This window comes from Lactuca serriola, chromosome 4, assembly GCF_051521515.1.
Source record: "Lactuca serriola cultivar US96UC23 chromosome 4, Lser_US96UC23_V15, whole genome shotgun sequence".
Lineage (NCBI taxonomy): Eukaryota > Viridiplantae > Streptophyta > Magnoliopsida > Asterales > Asteraceae > Lactuca > Lactuca serriola.
The window spans coordinates 274,227,682-274,250,619 of NC_136411.1; the positions used below are offsets into that span (position 1 = coordinate 274,227,682).

A 22,938-nucleotide genomic window follows, 5' to 3' on the forward strand; every position below is an offset into this window, starting at 1 on the left:
TTGTTCGATCAACCACATCACAACGTAAACCATGTCTAAAAGCCAAATCATATAACCAATCGAAATATCAAAGTATAAATCCTAGAGAAATCTCGTAAATGCGGAAACCAGTGTGTGTGTATGATGTGCCGCTACCGCGCCAGCTCCTTCCCCTTCGATGAAGAGGTACCTGAAACCAAAACTGTAAACTGTAAGCACAAAGCTTAGTGAGTTCCCCCATAATACCTCATACCATGCAAGCATATAACATACAACATTCAGCTAGGAGTTACGGGCCTCGCCCGCACTCGTGAAGATACGGGCCCTGCCCACACTTTGCTAGCCGGGAGATACGGGCCTCGCCCACACTCGTGAAGATACGGGCCCTGTCCACACTTCGCTAGCCGGGAGATACGGGCCTCGCCCACACTCTACTATCTGGGAGATACGGGCCTAGCCCACACTTCACTCTCGGAGAGATATGGGCCTTGCCCACACTCAACCGCTAACTCATAATATACAAGTATCACACAGACAACAAGTATAGACAACTCTATCATACCGACACATATATCATACTTAACTAAACCAAGAGATACAGGCTCGGCCCACACTCTAGTGCTAACATCTCGTCTACACGGGTCGGCCTCGGTGCCTTAGACCCGTTCCTACTGGAAGGAAACTCACCTCGAAATAGCTGTTGGTCTGTGTGGGAATTGACTGTCTGCTGCTGCTGCTGCTCCGGAAATCCTCCGGCTATAATTCCCACAAAACACTCAATCAAACACCGCTAACTGACCCTCGGGTAAATTGACCATTTTACCCTTGATCAAGTTAAAAGTCAAAGCCAAAGTCATCTTTCAGTTGACCCGACTAGCCGAGTTGGCTCCCCAACTCGCCGAGTCCTTATCCAATCAATTGTCCTGCAACCCGTATCTACTCGTCGAGTTGGGCGTTGACTCGACGAGTTCTCCTTCTAAACTGATATCCAAGTCCTTCATCCTACTCGCCGAGTTGTATGAACAACTCGCCGAGTTCATCTTCATCCGATGAACAATTTATGCTGTGACTCGCCGAGTTGTATGAACAACTCGCCGAGTCTGTTCTTGATCTAAGAAGATTGCCTTGAACTCGCCGAGTCAGGGCGTTGAATCGCCGAGTTCCTTCATGGGTGAGTTCGGCTACCAACTCACCGAGTCCACCCAGGACTCACTACTCAACTCGACACAACGAAAAGGGGACAAACTCGGAGACTCGCGACCAGACTCACCGAGTCAGACAAGCGACTCGCCGAGTCTGCTTCATGCAAAAGCCATATACTCGATTTTGCTTGAATCCAGTCCATGCCATTCATAGATCTGGGCTCCTAGGGCCTGGTTTACACGTAAAGTTTCCAACTTTACGTGTAGATCATCACCAATAAAGGTTCTAAGGCTCAAAGTGCACCAAAAGGGGTAGATCTAGGGCTTGTGTGCAATATGAATCCATAAAGGCAGTAGATCCAAGCCCCAGGGACTGAATAGGGTCTAGATCTAAAGGCTAACAACTTGAATCAACCAATAATGCACAACCAAGCTTGGGACATGGCTCAAGAAGGACTTTAATGGAGTAATAAGCATAGAAACAGAGGGAAAACGAGTTATACCTCCAAGAAATTACTGAGAGAACACAAAGATGCTTGGCTTCCTTCCCTTCCTCTTGATCTACTCCTCTTCCTTCTCAAAATCTTCAAGGAAACACACTAATAAGCCTCAAACTCACAAGAACAAGGGCTAGAACATATGGAGAGCTTCTGAGGGTGAAGGGGGCGGAGTTGGGGCGCAAATGGTCGTTTAAATAGGGTGCAAACCCTTGGAAATTAGGGTTTCATCAGACAGCGCAGACTCGCCGAGTCCATAATATGGACTTGCCGAGTCGCCAACTTAACCGCGTCCCAAGTCTCGTCTCTACTCGGCGAGTCGGGCCTCTAACTCACCGAGTCCAAGGCCAATAATACAAAATACTCAGATAAATCTTACATACCAGGAACCAGGTGCTACACAGAGAGTCTGACTCCGAATGTCTAAGTGGACCATGTACATCTTCTCTTGAGAGGATAAGGTTCATCTATGATCACTCTCGTGCCTTTCTCTTCGGCTAATCCCTTCTCAGAATCCTTTTCATGAACCTCTTCTTGTTCTTGCTTGGCTCATTTGCTGACTGCTAACAATGAGTGGTTTCCTCTATCTATGTGGGTTGTGCAAGAATGGGAGTGTTTAAAGAATCTATGAGATTAACATAACATTTTTAGCTTACGGGGGGATCCCTGTTGGGTCCTTCTATGATCCCGAAGTGTATACAAGTTGTATATAATTTAAGATTAAATAGACCTTCGAATAGGTGATCATGCTCTAAGACCACAACCAAACAAGGAACATGAAATAGTGCATAGATCACCCATTCTAAGTCTATAAAATCTCCATTATATAAAACCCTGGGAGTATACACTCCACAATTATAGACCTACCAGTAAGGTCTTTTAATTTTTACATAAGTTATTTATAGAGCCTAAAATACTTCTATAATATTGTAATTGCATGCTCGATACTTGTTGTTATCTTATAGTAACTAAAAAACTCTTATAGTATTTTAACTATGCTTCATTAGTAATATGATTTGGTGAGTTTTAGACTTGTTGCAACACCACAATCACTTCCAAACACATGTTGATCATATCTCGGACTAATATAGTTGATCAGGTTATATTGGCCCCGCATATGACTACATAACTATTCAGGTTTAACCGAAATGTCAAACTTGTCCTAAATACTTTTATGTAGTTATTATGGTGTTGTATCTTCTTGTACATATGTATACTTGTATACTTCTTGTAAAATTAATACTTATATTTTAAAGTATACTTTTAGTTTCAGAGCACTTCGGCCCCTATAATGTTTATAGTTGTAAACCATGTAAGGTTCGGTATAGCAACCTGTATGCAACCCAATTGTCAACAGATCAGTATCGGGCTTTATATCCATTGTGTTTTGAAAAGCAATTCAGAAATCACTGCTTGTCACAACATGCCAAATCTATATGCACCTACACTTGCAACATATTTTAGAAGTTATCTTCATCATTTAATTTGATTGAAAGTTTGATAGCATCAACATGACAACATGAACTTAAGTTCCATCAAAAACCATTGTCAAAGGAGGAGTAAGAAGTATCGCTCTGTAACAATAGAAGTCACCTGCAACACAATTACACCAGAAGATAAATGAAAGTGTATTTAATAAAAGAAAATTACAGAAAATATATTAATAAAAGACAAAGTGACAATTTATAATAGTTTGATCATTACCTGCATTGTACAGATTAAATCTACAACTACATCATAGATCTCTAGAAACGAATGAAATAACTACATAAGCATATATCAATGGAGCAAGGGCTAATTAGTAATTACATATGTTTATTACCACCACCCCGAACGTCAATCGAACTAAGAGTCAACAAACTTGCACATAATAGTTTGAGAGAGATTAGCGTATGGGTTCACACACAAACACATAGTTATATATATATATATATATATAAAGAGAGAGAGAGAGAGAGAGAGAGAAATATGCCTTCATCGTACCCTTTCCCTTTGAATCGAATCAAATTTTTCTTCATTTCCTACAAGATTTGTATAAGTCAAACATGAAAATTATTTTTAGAAGTGAGCGGAAGTAAAATCAAATTAGGGTGTGTATTTGTTCTCTTGTTTTGGCCTCAAAAGCAGAGCAAACGCCTGAAAAATTGTTAACATCAGTTTCAATTTTACACAAGATCGACAAGAAATTATGAAAAATGTGAGCGTTTTTTGCAGACTTGAATGGTTCCTAGGGCAAAAAGTGTGATTCCGATGTTGCGGTGAGTGTTGTATTCGATCCCGACGGAGTCGCTGCTGAGTTTCAGTCTGGTGGCCCATCCGGCTACTCCGACGACATAGGCAGAAGCTTGGCAGGTGACGTGGATCAGGTATTTGCGCAAAGGAGGTAGCGGTGGATGCTCGCCACCATATGCTCGGTCGATTGTCGTCTATTTTGGCAAATGAGTTTCTCAATAACCAGCGGGTCACCGTCGTGCGCACTGAAGAGATCTGCCTCTCTGATGGTCTTGTTCGTTAGAAAATAAAGTACCTTCGTTATCTCCGTAAGCATATGAACACCAAGCCGTCTCATGGTCCCATTCAATTCCGTGCTCCTTCGAAGATCCTGTGGCGTACCATCCGAGGTCAGATGGCGACGGTGGAGGCGCTGAGACATTCAGCAGCAACACCAAGAGAGAGACGATAGAGATTTTCCATGATTTGGTGCATAGTGTTGTGTGTAGGAAGGAGACGGAAAGAATAGGGTTTCGATTTTATGATGGCGGTTGTTGCGTGTAGTGTTGTGTGTAGAGAAGATTAGGGAAACATCTTCGATAAAGGTAATACCGTGTATACCTATACGATTGTGATTATAAGTTTAATATTATTGTACATGAGGTAATAGGTATTGTACCTCTTAATTTTCAAGAAGCAGACAATATGTTTAATAATATAGTAAAGATATATATATATATATATATATATATATATATATATATATATATATAGAGAGAGAGAGAGAGAGAGAGAGAGAGTAGAGTAGATGGATGTGAGTTATTTATTCTTTGGATTTAAATGTATATTTATATAATATTTTTATTTATATATTCAACCATATAATTTCTTATTTATTCGATTATAACTTTTTTATTTTGATTATGTTTAGTTGCTATTATTTTTTGGTTGGGTTATCATTAGGAATATATTTACAAGACAATAAAAGATAACATCATTTTTAACATTAGATATGTAATTATGATTGACTTATTGTGATATCTTCTTCGTATGAAAAACATTTTTCCATTTTACTACCACAAAAATTATATATATGTGCGAATATATTTACTTATATGTTTTATGAAATTAAAAATAAATAACTTTATGTTTAATAATTAAAACATATTAAAATAATGAATTAAAACCAATTATTTGTATGAGAAATATAATAATAATAATAATAATAATAATAAGGTTATGTTTGGTGCGCCACAGCTAGCTGATAAGCTAGCTTATTTTTCGAGCTTTTTTATGTTGGCGTGTTTGGTAAGCCAAAAATAGCTTATAAGCTAGCTTTTTGAAAAGCTACTTAAACTAGCTTTTTAAGAGTTTTTTTAAAATTTTCCAAATGCACACCTTAAATAATTATAGAAACATATAGTCTTACATGTCATTTTATGTAATTTTGTATATTTCAGCTAGTTTTACCAAACGTTATTTTTTATCAGCTAGCTTTTCAGCTATTAGCTAGCTTTTTATTTAACAGCTAGCTTTTCAGCAATCAACAAGCTTTTCAGCAATCAACAAGCTTTTCAGTTAATCCGTCAAACATAGCCTAAAACGAACCGAGGTGTGGAAATTAAGTAAAAGGTAAATTTTGAGATACATACTAAAAAAGAAGGGCTAAAAATGAAAACATACTTTATGTAAACGGATTGTTGGAAGATTTGACTATTTGACTATATATAAAACCAAATCAATCATTTGGTTATGCGTTTGGAAAATTTATCGTGTAATTATAGAAAAACCCATATTTATTCGAGTTGACAAAAATCCACGGACGATTTTTGCTACTCACTCAAAAGATTTATAGTGGTCCGCTGTTTTGAAGTTTTCATTCCCCCTCAAAGTCCCTCTTTGGCGCTCTCGAGTTTCAGCTCCGACGATGTCGGACACCGACGGTAAGACTGCAAAGGAACTAATTCGCGATGTTGGCAAACAACTCGCTGCCAAACAGAAATGTCCTCACAAAGATTCCCTTGTAAAATTGCTACGAGTAAGCATTCATCTGCAATTAGTTGATTTTATGTTATAACTATTTTCCAAAGTTTTACATTTCTGTAGGCATACACCCACAAATGTACTATTCTGCCTTTTCCCCATGAAATATCGACACATTCTGAGCAAATAGTGCACTTGATTTCCGGTTCATAATCAGGGTTTTTTTTAGCTCGTCCCGTAGGGAGGGTTTATGTTCATAGTTGGTTGGTACATATATGATATATCAGGTAGGCATATATTAATATTGTCATCTGGTTGGTTTTATTGATACCCTAATACCCTATGTCCCAGTTAATTAGGTTTTTTTAGCTTTGTCCCAAGCCAAGATGGCTCATAAAGAGGTGCACCGCTGGAAGGGAGCCATAGTTGCCAGAAACGCGGTACGGTACGGGGTTCGCGACATGTAGTGTATCGGGTACGGAGGGTAGGCTCATTTCGGTATGAACCGGTACAGTGTATTGTATAGTCCGGTACAGTGTTCCTAAATCTAAGACATTTTATAAAATATATGTATACTATTACTTAACAGTTTAACACTTCAAAGTTCAAACATAAAATACTTTATAAAAAAAAGTACCAATTATCGAAACAGAAACAAAAGAAATACCACAATTACTTCATCATAATACTTAATAACAAAATCGACGCCTAAAGTCCAATCGCAAGCAACAAAATCGACTTCAGGTACGCTCGTTTTTTCACACCAGGAACGCTATTAGGTTCGATAAGGATTGCTATTAGGATCGATTGGGATCACGATTGGGATCGATTGGATCCAATTTGGGATTCGCCATATATCACGTATCGGACCGATTTCGCTTCGATTGGGTACGGGGACGCCACTACTTGAGCGTTTCCGGTAACTATGAAGGGAGCACATTACACAACATATGAATCAAAGGGGCGAGCCGTGAATTTCAATCTGAACTGTTGGGGTTGGTTAAGAAAAAATGTGGCAGAAGTTGTTTGCTGGAGCATACTTACATGTTAGCATTATTATAGCTATTATTGTAGTTATGTACAGTCTTGGGACTATTATTCTCATTACATCTTTTATGTTAGGTATATAACTGTTTCTCCCTCTTCCATCTCATGGTAAATACAACATTCTCTCAAGTCTTTAGCTTCATTTATCAGTGTTCATCATCATCATCATCGGTTGCCAACTGATTCATCATTCATAACATGGTATCAAATCTGACATCTAGCACTACGTTGCCCAGCATAAACATCATCATTTCATCAAGCCTATGTGTTAGGTGGGGTGCTGGAGTCTCACATCGGTGATCGGCTAGATACAATCTTATAACCTTTTATATATATATATATATATATATATATATATATACACATTGGGGTCTCCCATCCAACCTCAAGGGCTCTTTTGGCTTTGGTTAACATGTTGACTTCCGTTCTATACATACTCTCATAAGGTTACATTACCTGTAGATAGCTATATAATGATTAGCAGAATGTAAGAAGCTGTGATATGAGTCCGTTGTAATAAGTGGTTCATGGTGGTTATTCTCTTATTATGTTGGATGCTCCTTTATATATATATATATATATATATATATATATATATATATATATATATATATATATATACTATATAGAATGCTCTACATGTCTTGAGGGGTGACTGTCTTTCTAGTCAATGCTTAAAGTTTGATGTTAAGTTTGGTTGCATATCTTGGCTTTTGGCAGCAAGCTGCAAGTGCATTACCAAAGTTACAAGCACAATCACATTTGCTAAAGCCTGCCATAAAGCCCTTGAGTGATTCTCTACTGAAGCATGGCTTGTTGAAGCAAAAGGACAAAGATTTGAGGCTTTTGGTTGCCATCTGTGTATGTGAAATACTTCGGATACTCGCACCGAATCCTGGTTTTAGTGATGAAGACTTCAGGGTAAGGGCATGTTTAAGTGCTGGATGTTTGTCTGAATCTGATCAGGGACTATTTCTTTTTCATTAATGCTGATGTTTAAGCACTTATCTCAGGACATCTATCAACTCTTTTTGGGTATGTTTGTGGAGCTTGCTGATACCAAAAGCCCATATTTCTCAAAGAGGGTAGCACTATTGGAAACAATTGCAAGATACAATTTCTGTGTGCTAATGCTAGATACAGGATGTGAAGATCTAGTCCTGAAGATGTTCAATATCTTTTTCAGTGTCATAAGGTACACTTCTTTCTTCCCTTTATGCAAGGAATATCTTTGTTTTTCGTATTGGTCGCTCATCTTGTTGTCAGACAATGTACTAGCCTATCCTTATTGTGAGTTTACTTATATTGGTGTGTTAGTTGAAGTTCTCGCTTGTATTTCACATGACTTATCTATGCTGATTCATTCTCTCTTTTGATCTGCTTGACTAATGCAAGTTAATAATTGTGTTACACATTTGGACTATTTATGTGCTTCCCCAAACAAGCAACCTCAATAAAAGAAAGGGCTACATATAGTTCCATTTTTTTTGTTTATTATAGCATTCTACTTTTATTTCTTCCTATCACAACAAAAATCTACCTGATTGCACCAATGTCATCCAAGCACAAAGCAATTTTCAGTGTTCATTGAGTATATATTTTTAAGACAAAACTTCAAAAATGGTCCCTGTGGTTTTTGAAAATATCAAGTTTAGTCCCTAAGTTCAAAAAACCTCACAGATGGTCCCTGTGGTTTCAAAACTTTTAACATTTGGTCCTTTCGGTTAACTCCGTTACCATTTAGCCGTTAAGTCAGGGGCATTTTTGGTATTTCACTACACAGGGACCATTTATGAGGTTTTCAGTTACTTTTTTTTAAATAAATAAATAAATAAAATTTAATATGCAAGGGGTCCTCTCTCTCTCTCTCTCTTCGTCCTCTTCCTCTTCCTCTTCCCAGTTTCCATTGAAAGCAAATGTGTGTGCATTTCCAGAACTACAATCCATGGAAGAAATCAAAAGCTTTACCCACTAACCTTATAAAAAAACCCAATTTTGTTAATCTGCCCTAATTCATATCATATCAATGGACAACATTCTAGAAAATACAACAAATGTTTCGTGTAATCCGTCATCTCCTCCAAAAAAAAATCAAGAAATCCAGACAATAATGGTGGAGCAGAGCTACCAGATTAATAAAAACCCTACCCTATCTCTCGAAACATCAGATAGCTGCTTTGCTTTGTTGATCATCTTGTTGACACTGTAGGTCGAAGCAATTATCAAGCTTTTGAGCATCCAGTTCTCGTATCCCCAAACTAATGTAAGGTGGGATTCGAGAGAAATCCCCAAAATTCACGTTTCCTGATGCAGCATGTTCGGCGTGGCCTTGAGGGAAGTAGAATACCTTGGAGTTTAATGGCGGCAATTGTACCATACCACCAACACATGCGTGCCATAACTGAGAATCCAAGCATTTGCCGACTTCATTAATGGAAGTGTTCATGGAATTCATTACACCGATCATCGTGAAATCGGAATCCGAATCCGAATCCTTAATCTACAACACGAAGCACCACTGTAAAACCACAAGATCATCATCAGCATCAACGTTTTCGACGGAGTTTTTGAGAACTTGAGTGGGAGAATGGTGCGTAACTCCACCTCCATGTTTAAGATCATCATCAGCATCAACGTTGTTACCGGCATATAAGGAGGATGAAGATCTCTTGGGACCCAAAAAGTTTCCAAGAGCTTGGATGGGCTTAACGATTCCACCAAAGACGAGACAAACAAGACTGGAAAAGGGTCCACAAGATTTATCGGAGGCACCGGAGGCGGAGGTGGCATCATCGTCGGAGATTTTCGACCTGAGGAACAAGGGTATGAAATCGCTTGGAAACAATGCAACAACGACCTAAAGCCTTGGCATCACCGATCTTGTTGAAGACCAAGAGGAGGAGAGAGTCCGGAAGATGGTCGAAAAAGAAGAATTAAGAAGGAAAAGGAAAAGGGTTTTGGGATTTGAAGAATAGAGGGAGGGAGGGAGGGAGGGAGGGAGGGAGGGAGAGAGAGAGAGAGAGAGAGAGAGAGAGAGAGAGAGAGACCCTTTTAAATTTCATTTTTTTTTTCTTTTTTTTCAAAAAAAATAGAAAACCTCATAAATGGTCCCTGGATATTGAAATGACGAAAATGCCCTTCACTTAACGGTAGAAAATTGACGGTGTTAGACGGAATGACTAAACATTAAAAGTTTTGAAACCACAGGGACCATCTGTGAGGTTTTTTGAACTTAGGGACTAAACTTGATATTTTCGAAAACCACAAGGACCATTTTTGAAGTTTTGTCTATTTTTAAAGTACAACGTTCAACTTCAAATAAAAAATGAAAGTATAATGTTATAATTGGGTAGATTTTTTGAAGTACAGTTTTTGAACAAGAAAAGCTATAATAGAAAGAAATGAAAGTAAGATGCTTATAATAAACAAATAAATGAAGGTGTGTTGGTATTTGTTGCATTTAGCCTTAAAAGAAAATACAGCAAGGATCTTTTTTTTTCCCATCTCTTATATGCATTGGTGTTTTACCTGTTGTCTTGCAGGAAAGAGCATCCTTCAAATGTATATGGTGCAATGTCATCCATAATGTCACTTATCTTTCAGGAGAAAGTTTCTCAAGCACTTCTAGAAGTGATTTTGCAAAGTCTTTTAAAGGACTCAAAGGTAAATGGCTAGTCTCTCTCTCTCTCTCTCTCTCTCTCTCTCTCTCTCTCTCAGTTACATGTATATATTTTATTTATGAGGGAGGTGATTCCTTTATATTTCTCTCATGTCCCAGTTCTAATATTATTATATTAATGTAGATTTTTAGTTACTATTTTGACAGTTTTACAATTTGCTTGCTTGTAAATTGGGCTTGCTTTTGCTCCCTCCTTCAACTTATTTTCTTGTAAAAGCAATGTCGGTCATAGTTATTTATTTATTTGCTAATATTAACATAGTAACATATACCATTATGTTGGTAAGACTCAGATTTGTGGTGGGTAGGATGATTATTTAGTTAGTAAGTAACCAGTGTACATTTTCAGGATGCATCTTTTCAGCTTGGTGTTTCAGTTATTGAAGGTTGCAGTCAGGTGCTTCAACCGGTGGTTTGTCGTTTTCTCAACTGTTGTATCTTGGACAGAGATGACGTAAACAGTGAGCTTAAAGAGTCATATCATACCATTATATATGAAATCTTCAAGTGTGCTCCAGAAATGCTCATTGCTGTTGTACCCAATTTAACTCAGGAACTACTGGTGTGTGTGTGTGTGTGTCTCTTTTTGGCTTTTTCAAAATCAAATTACCTTTTAGCATATTCATCCTTAACACAGTTTCTATTTTTTTTTTTTGTAATTTACAGACTGATCAGGTTGATGTTCGGATAACAGCTGTGAAATTTGTCGGAAGACTATTTTCAATTCCTGGGCGTCATGTTGCTCAAGAGTACCATCGTCTGTTCATAGAGTTTCTAAATAGATTCTCTGACAAGTCTGCTGCAGTTAGGGTTAATGCTGTATTATGTGCTAAACCTTTTTACTTCACCAATCCATCAGGGGAGGAATCCATTGCAGTTCTATGTAAGCAACTATTTATTTTTATCCATATGTTAGTTTGCTTGTTGCCAGCTTTCAATATTCATGTATTTCCATGTTTTCTTACCTTAGCTGCCCTTGAAGGCCGCCTTTTGGACTTTGATGATAAAGTGAGAATACAAGCAGTTGCAGTGGTGTGTGATCTTGCCAAGTCTAATCTCAGACCTTTACCACTTGAAATCATAGCTCAAGCTGCTAAAAGATTACGTGACAAGAAGGTTCATTATTTCACTTACTTCAACCCTTTCTTGCTCTCGGGACATTATGATTTACCTCCTCATGTTGGCTGTACTCTTTTACAATTGTCTGACAACTTTTTTTCTCTCTATAAAGGTTACTGTTAGAAAGAAAGTGTTGCAGATGCTACTAGATGTCTATCACCATTATTGTAATAGATGTTCTGAAGGCATCATCAAATTGAGTCTTGAATTCGAACAAATACCTTGTGGTATTCTGATGCTATGCTATGACAAAGACACAGACTTTGGGTATGTTGATCGACGTTAAATTTTGGGCTAAATTCAAGAAATAGCAATGTACTTCCATTTTTTTTTGTGTATTATAGCTAGCATCCTACTTCCATTTCGTTTCTTTAAAAAGCATCACTTTTTCAATTTTTGTTTATTTCATATGAAAGCACTGTACTTGTAAAAAAATCTAACCTAGTTATAGCATTTTACTTTCAGTTTTTTCAAATCAGGATATTATTCTTTCTAAATCTACCCAGTTATAGCAGTGAAAATTGTTTGAGATTGCTATAATTCGATAGTGTTTTCAAAGGACAATGCTGCAATAGGATTAGGAAGAACTCAACGTAGAATGCTATAGTAAACAAATCAGTGAAAGTACATTGCAAAGTTCTCTTATGTAGAGAAGTAACTTTTTTGTGAAATGTGTCCCTCAGTCCTCAGAACATAGAGCATATTCTTGAGGAGAGTTTGTTTCCCATTTCACTTTCTGTTGAGGAGAGAACTAGGCACTGGCTTTTCTTGTTTTCACATTCGGCTTCGGCATCAGATCACCGGAATGCAATCTTTACCTCAGCTCATGAGAAGGCATTGACTGCCATCTTGTGTCAGAAAAAAAGGTAACTATAAACCAGCTGTTGCTCTCCACTTAATAAAAAACAAACTGCTTAACAATCTCAGTTTTGTTTCAGGTTGCAAATTGAGATGCAGAGTTACCTTGAGCTCCGGACAAATGAAAAGGTAAAAAGTTTAAGATCATTTTATGGTTAACACACTCTGTGTTCTCAAGTCCTTATTTAGAGAAAGAAACAAAAAATAAGCTGTATTGAAAGATGGGAATCTTCACTTTTGCTAATATTTGTCATATATGTATGACCTATGATGCAACAGTATTTCTCTGTGAGAAAGGAAGAAAGAATCAAAAAGTTGTTTGCCAAAATGTCGACATGCTTTCCTATACCAATCAAAGCAGAAGAGTCCTTCCATAAGTTACATCTGGTGAAAGATGCTGACATTTTTGACTCCCTCAAAGAGATTTTGGTTGAACTCAAGTTTGGAAGCTCCCGAATTATGAGAGTGAGTTTTTTGTTCCCCTTCATCAATGTCTGTTTCTGCTCTTAAACGAGAGTTTTTATAATTGACTAAGTAGCTTTCAAGTCAACTTGAAGGCAATATTTTTTTCAAATATGATATTTTTATATAAAATAGTGGCCGTTTTAAACATGAATTAGCTGTTTTGGAGACTATAATGGACCTGAAAAGTGAAAATTTGGAAGTTTTTTGTGTTAGAGAGGAAAAAATGTATAGTTTATTTAAATTGACAGACAACTCATAATTTTTGGAGCTATAGCATACCAAGTTATGGAGGCTAAAATACCGCAATGGAAATGCAAGACCTCCAAATCATTAAAGATTACAAACTAGAATTACATCTATTCTAGTTACAATGAGTATTTCTAATACCTTTGCTTTACGCACTTATGATAATATCTGTTGGCTGTTGCTATCTTCACACTTTTACACACATGTACCTAATAAATACGCTCTAACCCTGTGCCTCATAACTACACTTATGCTTTTCACACAAAATCATCCTTCTTAAAACCTGGAATGTGCATCATACAGCATGTTATAGCTTAGAAAGTTGACGAGTTACAAGTAGTTCGAACAACAACACAATTATAATTTATATACAAACAAACAATGCACAATGTATGTACAAGTTCCCCAAACACTTTGAGAGAACAGAAAGCCATCACATAATTAGGAAATCTATTAGTGGTTAGATACTTAACCACAAGACATCTTAATGAATCAATTATGTCTTATGGTGACCATTACTCTCACTAACGAGATAGTCTATCAATACAACCTTTTGGTCAATATTCTATTCATAAACCAAAAGTTCAAGGTTTACTTGTCTCATTATTTAGAATGCAACCATTGTACATTTCTTTGAATTCTTTCTTTGCATTTAATAGAAATGCTAGAAGAATAATAGTAAAGGCAGAACTTTGTTCTAGAAGGGATAACACTAATCGGGTTGCTAGTTTTGCTGATTGGTAAAAGGGTAGCATGCCATTTGGAATTAAGCTTTTAGGATGCTCTTACTATCGATGTGCCATTAAGATGTACAAAGTAATATGCTTGAAGATGTATGCCAATTATTAACAAAACAGCAAAACCAAACACAACAAAGTGTTATCAACTGTATTTATCTGTTTTCTTTTCAATTACTTACAGTATATTGTTATTGTTCATCAACATGGTAGTTTATATCTCCATTTTGTTTCTTCTTTTTGAAGGATAATTGTGTCAGCAAGAGCAAGATGAAGGACATGCAGTTGGATTTTGAGTTTCTACAATCGCTCACAACAAAATGCTCATATAATATTTTTAGCTTTGATCACGTGAGTTGTATACTAGATCATCTTTCTGAAGACAAGTTTCAAGAGGCGAAATTAAAGAATGCGTGTGTGTCACTTCTTATGGTATGTGCCTCTGCTTCTTAACCAGACCAGGAGAAATATATTAATAAGATCACAGATTCATTAATATTATATATATATATATATATCATTTCATTCCTCTATCTAAATACTCACAGTTCTGTTAAATCTAGCAACACGTTGGCTGTTTTAATTAGATTCTTTGTCGCCTTGACCTCAGAAATTATGCCATATGCAAGAATTTCTGACTGCTTTCCCAATTCATTAAGAAGGAAATACTACATCTGAATTTCTTATTTTTGTTTGAGGTCATGGATCTATGCCATCGGTAAGAGTTATGGCATCAAGTTAAGACATTTTAGTCCAAAAAGTGGTTAATGTTAAAACCTAAATGTGCCGATTTATATTAAGGCTGGTTAAGATGGTGGTTGTAGCTAATTCATTTGCTTAAAAGTTAAAACTTGAACTGTTTTGTGTTTTCTACTGAAAGAATTTTATGTATCTTTCCGTGTAGGTTATTGTTAATGCTTTCCCAATCCTTCTTAGAGGTTCAGAAGAGCAATTCTGCACTCTATTGTTAGAAGATAAATCCTTATTCTGTAACGAGCTGCTTGAAATGTTAGCTAAAGCTGGACCTCATATTTCTATTGACCTCAGGTAGTTGTAATTGTTTCGGTTTTGGTGACTCATGTTCAATGCTGGTTAGGATAGTTTTTCAGGTTCAGCCAAGTCTACTATCACAGGAATTATATATATATATATATATATATATATATATATATATATATATATACACACACACACACGCGCGCGCACACATGATGGTGCTGTTTCTATGACTCAATGGGGATATAGCTTAATGCAGAAAGAAAAAACATAATATAGAAAGTCAAGGAAAGGAAGCTTTCTCCATGAAGTCCTAACTTTTTTACAAATGTATTGTGTAGTGTTATCTACCCTTTCTTAGAGAGGATCTGCCTGGATGGAAGTCGTGCTCAGGCCAAGCTTGCTGTTTCTGCAATCAGTGGATTGATGGTTACTTCTGAGCACTCCAGTCTCTCAGATCTGTGCAAGGTCTATCAGCTTTTTCTTTATCTAACTCATTTTGTTTTCATCTCATAATCTGCAATAAATAGGGTATCAATGAGTTTTGGATCTGTTTATTTGCTGATAAACTGCAATATCTCATTTTAACATTGACATACATAGGATACTTTCTTCATTTTATTTGAAGGGTAATGACTTGATACACCAAGAAAAACTGATAAGCACACCTTTTGGAAGCAAGTCGTTCATGTTGCTGTAACATTGTTTTCAGTTCACACGATAAACAAACATAAAATGGTGCAAGTGCAAACTAATTTTAATATAGTATAAGTTTAAGCACAAAAAAACTTGTTAAGTAACACCAATACGATACGTATATACACTCTGCATTATATGTTGTTTCTTCTCTAAATAATTAAACCTTCTTTATAAAGGACACTCACACTCACCTTACCTACACTGTTGCTTTTCTTATTAGAAACTTGTGGATGCTCTTAAAAGTGGGCCACCTACTCCTACAGTTTTGCAGTCGTTGGGCTGCATGGCTCAGCATTCTGTTTCTGCATTTGAACCCCATGCTGAAGAGATCACTTGGTATATTGTTGAAAATATCTTACTAGTAAATGAGGTAATATTTTTATTTCATTCTACTACTACCCTTTCTGCCTTGTCATTTATATCTTAGCATATGCTATAAATTCCTCGCCCTGATATTTTTTTTTGTCTTAGGTCGGAATGTCAGACGATATAGTTTCATCCGAATGCAGCAGTACTTCATGCAATTTGAAGGTGATCACTAGTTAACTTCCTGCTTTTTTGGCATTGTTTGGCTTATCATTGGTTCCATGCCTTCCGTGGTATTCTTCAGCTGGAATTGGAATTGGAATTCAAATTCACACCATTGGGTGTTTAATGATGTTGGAATTCACTAATGATGGAACTCTGCTTTCCTTCCATAAACTTGTCTGATTCATTTCTATAAATTACTGACATTCCCTTTTTAAACCATATTTATTGACATTTCTATAAATGTCTGACCATGTTATGATTTTTTGGCATAATCCATTACTTAAAGTTTAGGCAATGGTGTCATTTTCAGATTTTTGGGCTTAAAGCACTTGTCAGAAGCTTTTTGCCACATCAGCGTACTGGTGTTGCTCGTCCAATTGATGAACTACTTACTCTTATATCACGGATGCTTCAAAGGGCTGAGGTTTCTGGAGGCACTCTCTCCGGGTATGGATTCTTATGGAGATTGAAGTACTTTTTGTCTAAATTTGATGCTTATACTCTTATGCATTATGCATATGACTTATGTCCATTAATGATTGCACTTTGTAAAACCACTAACTTTAGCCATTTTCTGTATATTTTTAGGGCTAAATGCAAGAAGTAGCAACATATTTCTATTTTATAGCATCCTACATTCATTTCTTTCTTATTACAACATCCTACTTTCATTTTTTTTTCTACTTTGACAAATCTACCCAGTTATGGCGTTGTAGTTCCATTACAATATCGTACTTTCACTTTTTTTTTTCTTTGTAAGGCAGTGGATTTTGGAAACTATACCCAGTTATAACAATGTACTTCCAGTTTTTCTTCATAGGAAATTTTATTTTGAAAATCTGTCTTTGTATTTATATGAAATTGCTATAATTGGGTAGATTTTCAAAGTACAATGCTTTGATAGGAAGAAATGGAAGTAGGATGCTATGATAGGAACAAATCAACGATAATACATTGCATTTAACACTTAGATATATGATGATCATTCCTTGTGTGCACACTTAGATTATATTATTGGAAAGATGTTTTTTCTTAAGCCTTCCATGCTTTTATGTGTATAACAGTGAAGATGACAAGGACCATCTCAGATTAGCTGCAGCTACATCTGTTCTTCGGCTTTCTCAAATGTGGGATTCACATATTTCACCACATATTTATCACCAAACTCTCTTGACAGCCAAGGTTTGAATCTTTCTCCTTTTAAACACATGCTAAAGATTTTATAAAGAATCATTGTTCATTCGGTCTACACCTGATAATACATGTTTTTTTTTTTCTATGAAAAATCCACCCAATTATAGCAATAAAAGTTGTTTGTATTGCTTAGGGTTTTCAGAATTCAATGCTGAAATAGGAAGAAATGAAAGTAGGATGCTATAATAATCAAGTTAAAGTTTAAGTAGGCTGCTATTTTTTGACTTGTAGGCTGTGAAAATATTTAAGGTATGTTGAATGAGCATTACTCACTACACAATGCATTTCTGCACTGCAGGACCATTCTTGTATGGTACGGAGATTATTCCTCAAAAAAACGTTCAAGCTTTTGAAGAATAATGTCCTTCATTGTAAATATTTATGTGCTTTTGCATTGGCTGCTGCTTCTGATTCGTCACAAAAAGATGAAGTATGCCAAAAGTTTTGGTTTAATAATTTTGTTAAAATCTTTTTTCTTCTAATAATAACCTTCTCTTGTTAGTCACTAAATTATATGGCAGAAATTATAAGGAAACACCACAGAGAACCTAAAGTGGCAGATGTGACTGATGATCCTGTGTGCTCATTGATGTTTTTAATCCACATTCTTGCTCATGATACTGATTTTCCCTCCCAGGAAGACAAATATGATTCCTTTTTCAGGTAAGTTAATTAGTGGTTCGAATAAAGTCTACCTGTTTGCATTGGACAATGGGACATGAATTCCAGTCTTTTGTCCCACCCAAAAAGATGGAACAGAGGCTCCTTATCCTTAAGGCCTAAGGTTCTTTGTAGGTAAATTCATTCTTTGAAAAAAAAAAAGATGTGAATGCCCTTGTTGAAAATAGCTCTACAAAGCTGATCCACTAGAGTTTTGCAGGAATATCATATATTTCATCTGTTGTTTTGCAGCCCAATTGTTTTTACTTTGGAGGCATTACTCAACCCTAGTTTTGTAGATGGTGATATGAATCGGATTGGTAAAGTTGTTTCTGATTTGCATAATACTTTCAATGCTATCAAGAGGGCTGAAGATGCACTTGATGTTCACAAAACCTCTGTAAGTTTTCTGGCATTACCTGCTAACCTATTACGCAGAAAATGGCAGGATTAATGGATGGTATTTGGTGCAATTTGTCCTTTGTTATATGATATCAGCAGACAGACAGATTAATGGATATGTATTATCTTGTTGCATGCAGAGGCTGCATGCTGTAGCTATCTTTGGAGCCAAGTATTTGGTTGAGACAAAGAGTAGTGGAATGTCACACTCACACATTCCAACTCCAACAAGTATTTTACTGCCTTCATTGCTCTATAAGAAAAGTGATTCCAACCCAAAACAGGCAAGTAGAAGTAGTCACTTTCCTCCTGCATCTCAAATCTCTTGTTTCTTTTAAATATTATATGCTAGTTACTTCATAGTTGTGAGGGAAGGCAAATAACATAATACAAATAATAATTTTTTTAACTGTAATTATATTTATATGTTAGTCTGCTAGAAATCATGGGAAAAGGGTAGAGGATCCGGATCCGCATGATGGTGAATTGTGCAAGCGTCAAAAGCAGATAATTTCTTCTCACAACTTCATTTCTCCAGAATCAGTTACATGTGACGGTGAGAGTTTTGTTTCATCTCTTGACTTTTTTCATCCCATTCAATCTTATCTTATGTCTGTCTGTCTGTGCAAAAGACATGAATGCCCTCCTCATCATCAGAAATAGCCATCCCTGCCCCTTGCAAGCTTAAGCTTGTCCAGTTCAGTGTGTTTGTACTTTGTAACAAATGCTGAAATGTCAGTCTAATACTAATGCTGAAATGTGACATAATAATTGTCTAATACTCTGCTAATTCGGTTTTCTTTAAATTCTCTAGTGGAAAAAACTTCATTATTTCAGATGGAGGATTCTTCATGACATGAGAGGCTAGGATTTTTTAGATTATCACCTCATAAAGGTATGTAAGTTCTTGATTCATCCATTTTAAAGCATTAGTAAATCAAAATTCATAACAATAATTCATTCAGGTGTCAAATCACAAATGGAAAAGTTATGCATCGATTTTATTTAGCCACTTCATATATATATATATATATATATATATATATATATATATATATATATATATATATATAATTGTTTTAAAAAAAATAAATTTTCCCAGTTACCAACCAAATCAGGGCAAATACAGAAACCAACAATGTACTTTCACATGCTTATTTCAATTACACCAAACCATTTTTTCTGACCTCATCTTATTTTTGGTACAATTCCAGTTTAACAGATAGATACCAAGTTCATTGGATTTGTTGCCCTGCCAGTGCCCTACCCTACCCTTTTGGACAACCACCCGCTAATGTATTTGTAGGTAGTTTGGTTTGTATATAGCAACTTTATGCCATTCTGAATGATAATGTATTTTGTTTTGTTTCAACATTAAGCTTATCATGATTACTCTTGTATCCAGTTTTAGAAGCATATAATTATGTAATCTCATTGCCATTTTACATATTTGACCTATTTGATGATTTGGTACGATGGAATTGGTCAATTCCTTTGAAGTTTGAATTCCAATCCATTGAAACAAAAAAACTGTTAATTTTCATTCCTAAGTGATTTTTTGGTAATAAAACGTATTTTTTTTTAATATTAAGATTATTTCTCAAGTCACATTTAATTATTGCGTAGTTATTTATTTTCTAAAATAACTAAAAGTGCAATATCTTTTTTCATATTTTAATAAGTTTCTATTATATTGAGTACAGTTAAAACTATGCATTTGTTTTTAAAAAGAATACTAGTATGAAAATACAATCATATAGAGGACATTTTACATAATAGGATTTTAGGTTAGCTAATGATACTCGATTATACACAGGGCGTTCTAGTTTTCAATCCTTTTAAAGATCTAGCTTTTATAATGCGATTTGAAAAAACATCATTTAATTTTAATTTATTTCGTTTCTCCTTTATATTTATAGTGAGAAGAATTGCAATCTTCATTAGAATTTACAAGAAAAAAAATGTTAGTTCCCTGTTTTAAATAAAAACTTCAAAATTATAAATATCAAACATCAAATTTGAATATTGTAAATTTAACTTGTATTATTTTTCATTTTAGTTCCCTCAACATTTGTATCAGTAATCGTTTTATTTTTCTAACTCCTGTTTTTCATTCTTGATATCACTCTTTGAGGTTTCTGATAACTTATTATTCGATTGTTCTTTTGATGCAAATGTGCCTATATTGTTTATGAAAAGTTAGACATTTTTTTTTGTTTGCGTATAGGTCATATTTTGTTTTGGGATATGCTGTGGATTGAGAAATGCAATGTACACAATAATGAAACATTAATGAAAGAGAATGCATAATGAAATTGGTAAAGATGATTCAAACTGATATTGATAACAAAACTCAATTCATAGATTGCCTAGGGAAGTGGTCCCTCTCTCATAGAGTAAGAAAACTCATGAGCCAATTATAATTGCAACAAATAACATGATGACCTAACAAAATTATTCCTTCCCCTTTTATTCACTACTAACTCCATACTCCTCTATCTTAGCCATTTTTCTGTATTTCCTGATTTGCCCTCTTCGCCTTTCTAGAATAAACCAATAAGGGTCTAGGTGGTCCATCATTTGTGGTAATAAGGCCCATGTTTGTATCATTACTCCCGCCTTCAATTAAAGTCTTAACATCAAGACTTCTTCTTGGAAATTGTTCTTTGATAAAAACATGTATAATAGACTGCCCTTGCCATTGAGCTAACCATTAATCTGTTTGATTTGAGGAATCTCCAACCGTGCAAGTGAGTAAAATTGCTGCAAGAGTGACAATATCTTCATGACCCACTTCTAACTCGGGGGGTAAAGCAATTTCACTTGAAGTTTGGACCGCCTTGTTTAGAAGTGAAACATAAAAAACGAGATTAACTTTCGAAGAAGGAGCTTATAAGCCACAACTCCCACACGTTCCTGAATCTGCAATGGACCAAAAAAATTGGCTGCTAACTTGTGATGAATATGACTTGTGACAGACATTTGGCTATAAGGTTTGAGTTTAACGTACACCTATTCACCCGCCATAAACCGGATATCTCACCTCTTCTTATCAGCCTGTGCTTTCATGTTACTTTGAGCTTGTGCGAGATGAAGTTTCAGCTGCTTAATTGCTTCATCACGATCTTGTAATTTTTGAGCCACTGCCTGCACTCGGACTTCCCCTGGAACATATTGAAACACTATAGGAGGTTTCTGACAATAAACAACCTCAAAAGGAGAAATTCCTGTGAAACCATGAAAAGTAGGGTTGTACCAAAACTCTGTCCGTGGAATCCAATTTGCCCATAAACGGGGATGATCCACCGCAAAACACCGAAGGTATGCTTCTAAACAGCGATTGATGACCTCCGTTTGTCCATCAGATTTTGGGTGATAAGATGAACTCATGTGAAGACGGGTGCCCTATGATTTAAAAATTTCCTGCCACAATTTACCGATGAAGAGAGGATCTCGATTACTTACAATTGACTTGGGCAACCCATGGTGACGCACTAGTTCGCGAACAAAAACTTCTACGACGGTCTTGGCTGTATACAGGTATTTTAAGAGTATAATATGACTATATTTTGAAAGTCTATCGACCACTACCATTATTGTATTAAAGCCTTTAGATTTCGGTAACCCAAGTATAAACTCCACTGAAAGGTCCTCCCAAATTGCTCTTGGAATATCTAAAGGCTGTAAAAAACCCCCGGGGCTAAAGAACTTGTGTGACAACCGTCAATTTCTGGTCAAGTCAAAGTCAACTAAAGTCAACAAGTCAAACCAGTCGACTCAATTAGCCCGTGGGTACTAGGGCTTACGTTGGGTAATTACTATACAACTCGCTATTCTAATGAGAGATCATAAATTGAAAAGTTCGTACATCTAGAGTTCCTTAAGCTAAAACCGTGGTAAGTAACGAACCAAACCGATAAAACATTGTTGCATACTCATTGGGAGTGTGTAAGGTCCTTAAACACGGCTTAACGGGGCTTACGGACCTTGCGTTGCGGAGCCAAACACTCACAAGCGTCGCACACGAAACCTCTCTCAATCGTTTTCACTCTATCTCTCTTTATCTGAAATCTATCCCAAATCTCTCTTTGTATGAGAAATCTCTCCAAGAATGTGAAATCTCTCCCAAATCTCTCCAAGTATGTGAAATCTCTCCAAGAATATGAAATCTCTCCCAAATCTCTCCAAGTATGTGAAATCTCTCCCAAATCTCTCTTTGTATGAGAAATCTCTCCAAGAATGTGGAATCTCTCCTAAATCTCTCTCCGTATGAGAAATCTCTCCAAGTATGTCAAATCTCTCCCAAATCTCTCTCAAAACGTCTTTTGGTTTTTCGTAATCAATTGGGGCGTCCCGACACTTGACTTGGTGAAAAACCATGCGAAACGGGAAGATAACTTGGAAAATAGCATCTTAGGGCTGGAGTCCTTCTATAGGGATCAAACCCTTCTTGAACCGAGGACAAAGGAGTCAGGCCGATGAGACCACAACCA

The 22,938-nt window shown here is 36.2% G+C and overlaps 1 protein-coding gene across 5 annotated transcripts; it reads left to right on the top strand.

Moving 5' to 3' along the window:
* Positions 1-5,610: 5,610 nt before the first annotated feature.
* Positions 5,611-19,894, top strand: LOC145097038 (ARM repeat superfamily protein). Of its 5 annotated transcripts, none has more exons than XM_079034517.1 (25): positions 5,611-5,867; positions 7,580-7,780; positions 7,873-8,054; positions 10,402-10,522; positions 10,888-11,100; positions 11,205-11,421; positions 11,509-11,654; positions 11,770-11,924; positions 12,341-12,523; positions 12,596-12,644; positions 12,795-12,980; positions 14,210-14,395; positions 14,868-15,013; positions 15,301-15,427; positions 15,879-16,028; positions 16,130-16,189; positions 16,500-16,660; positions 17,254-17,371; positions 17,682-17,813; positions 17,886-18,046; positions 18,296-18,443; positions 18,586-18,729; positions 18,878-19,001; positions 19,283-19,340; positions 19,660-19,894. In XM_079034517.1, the coding sequence occupies exons 1-24, from the start codon at positions 5,757-5,759 to the stop codon at positions 19,303-19,305; spliced, it is 3,444 nt and encodes a 1,147-aa protein (XP_078890643.1). In that variant the 5' UTR covers positions 5,611-5,756; the 3' UTR covers positions 19,306-19,340; positions 19,660-19,894. The 5 variants fall into 5 exon arrangements, with proteins under 5 accessions (XP_078890643.1, XP_078890639.1, XP_078890644.1 ...); XM_079034513.1 differs by having other exon boundaries at positions 5,613-5,867; positions 19,260-19,340; XM_079034518.1 differs by having other exon boundaries at positions 5,614-5,867; positions 16,500-16,636; positions 19,260-19,340.
* The last annotated feature ends 3,044 nt before the right edge of the window (positions 19,895-22,938 follow it).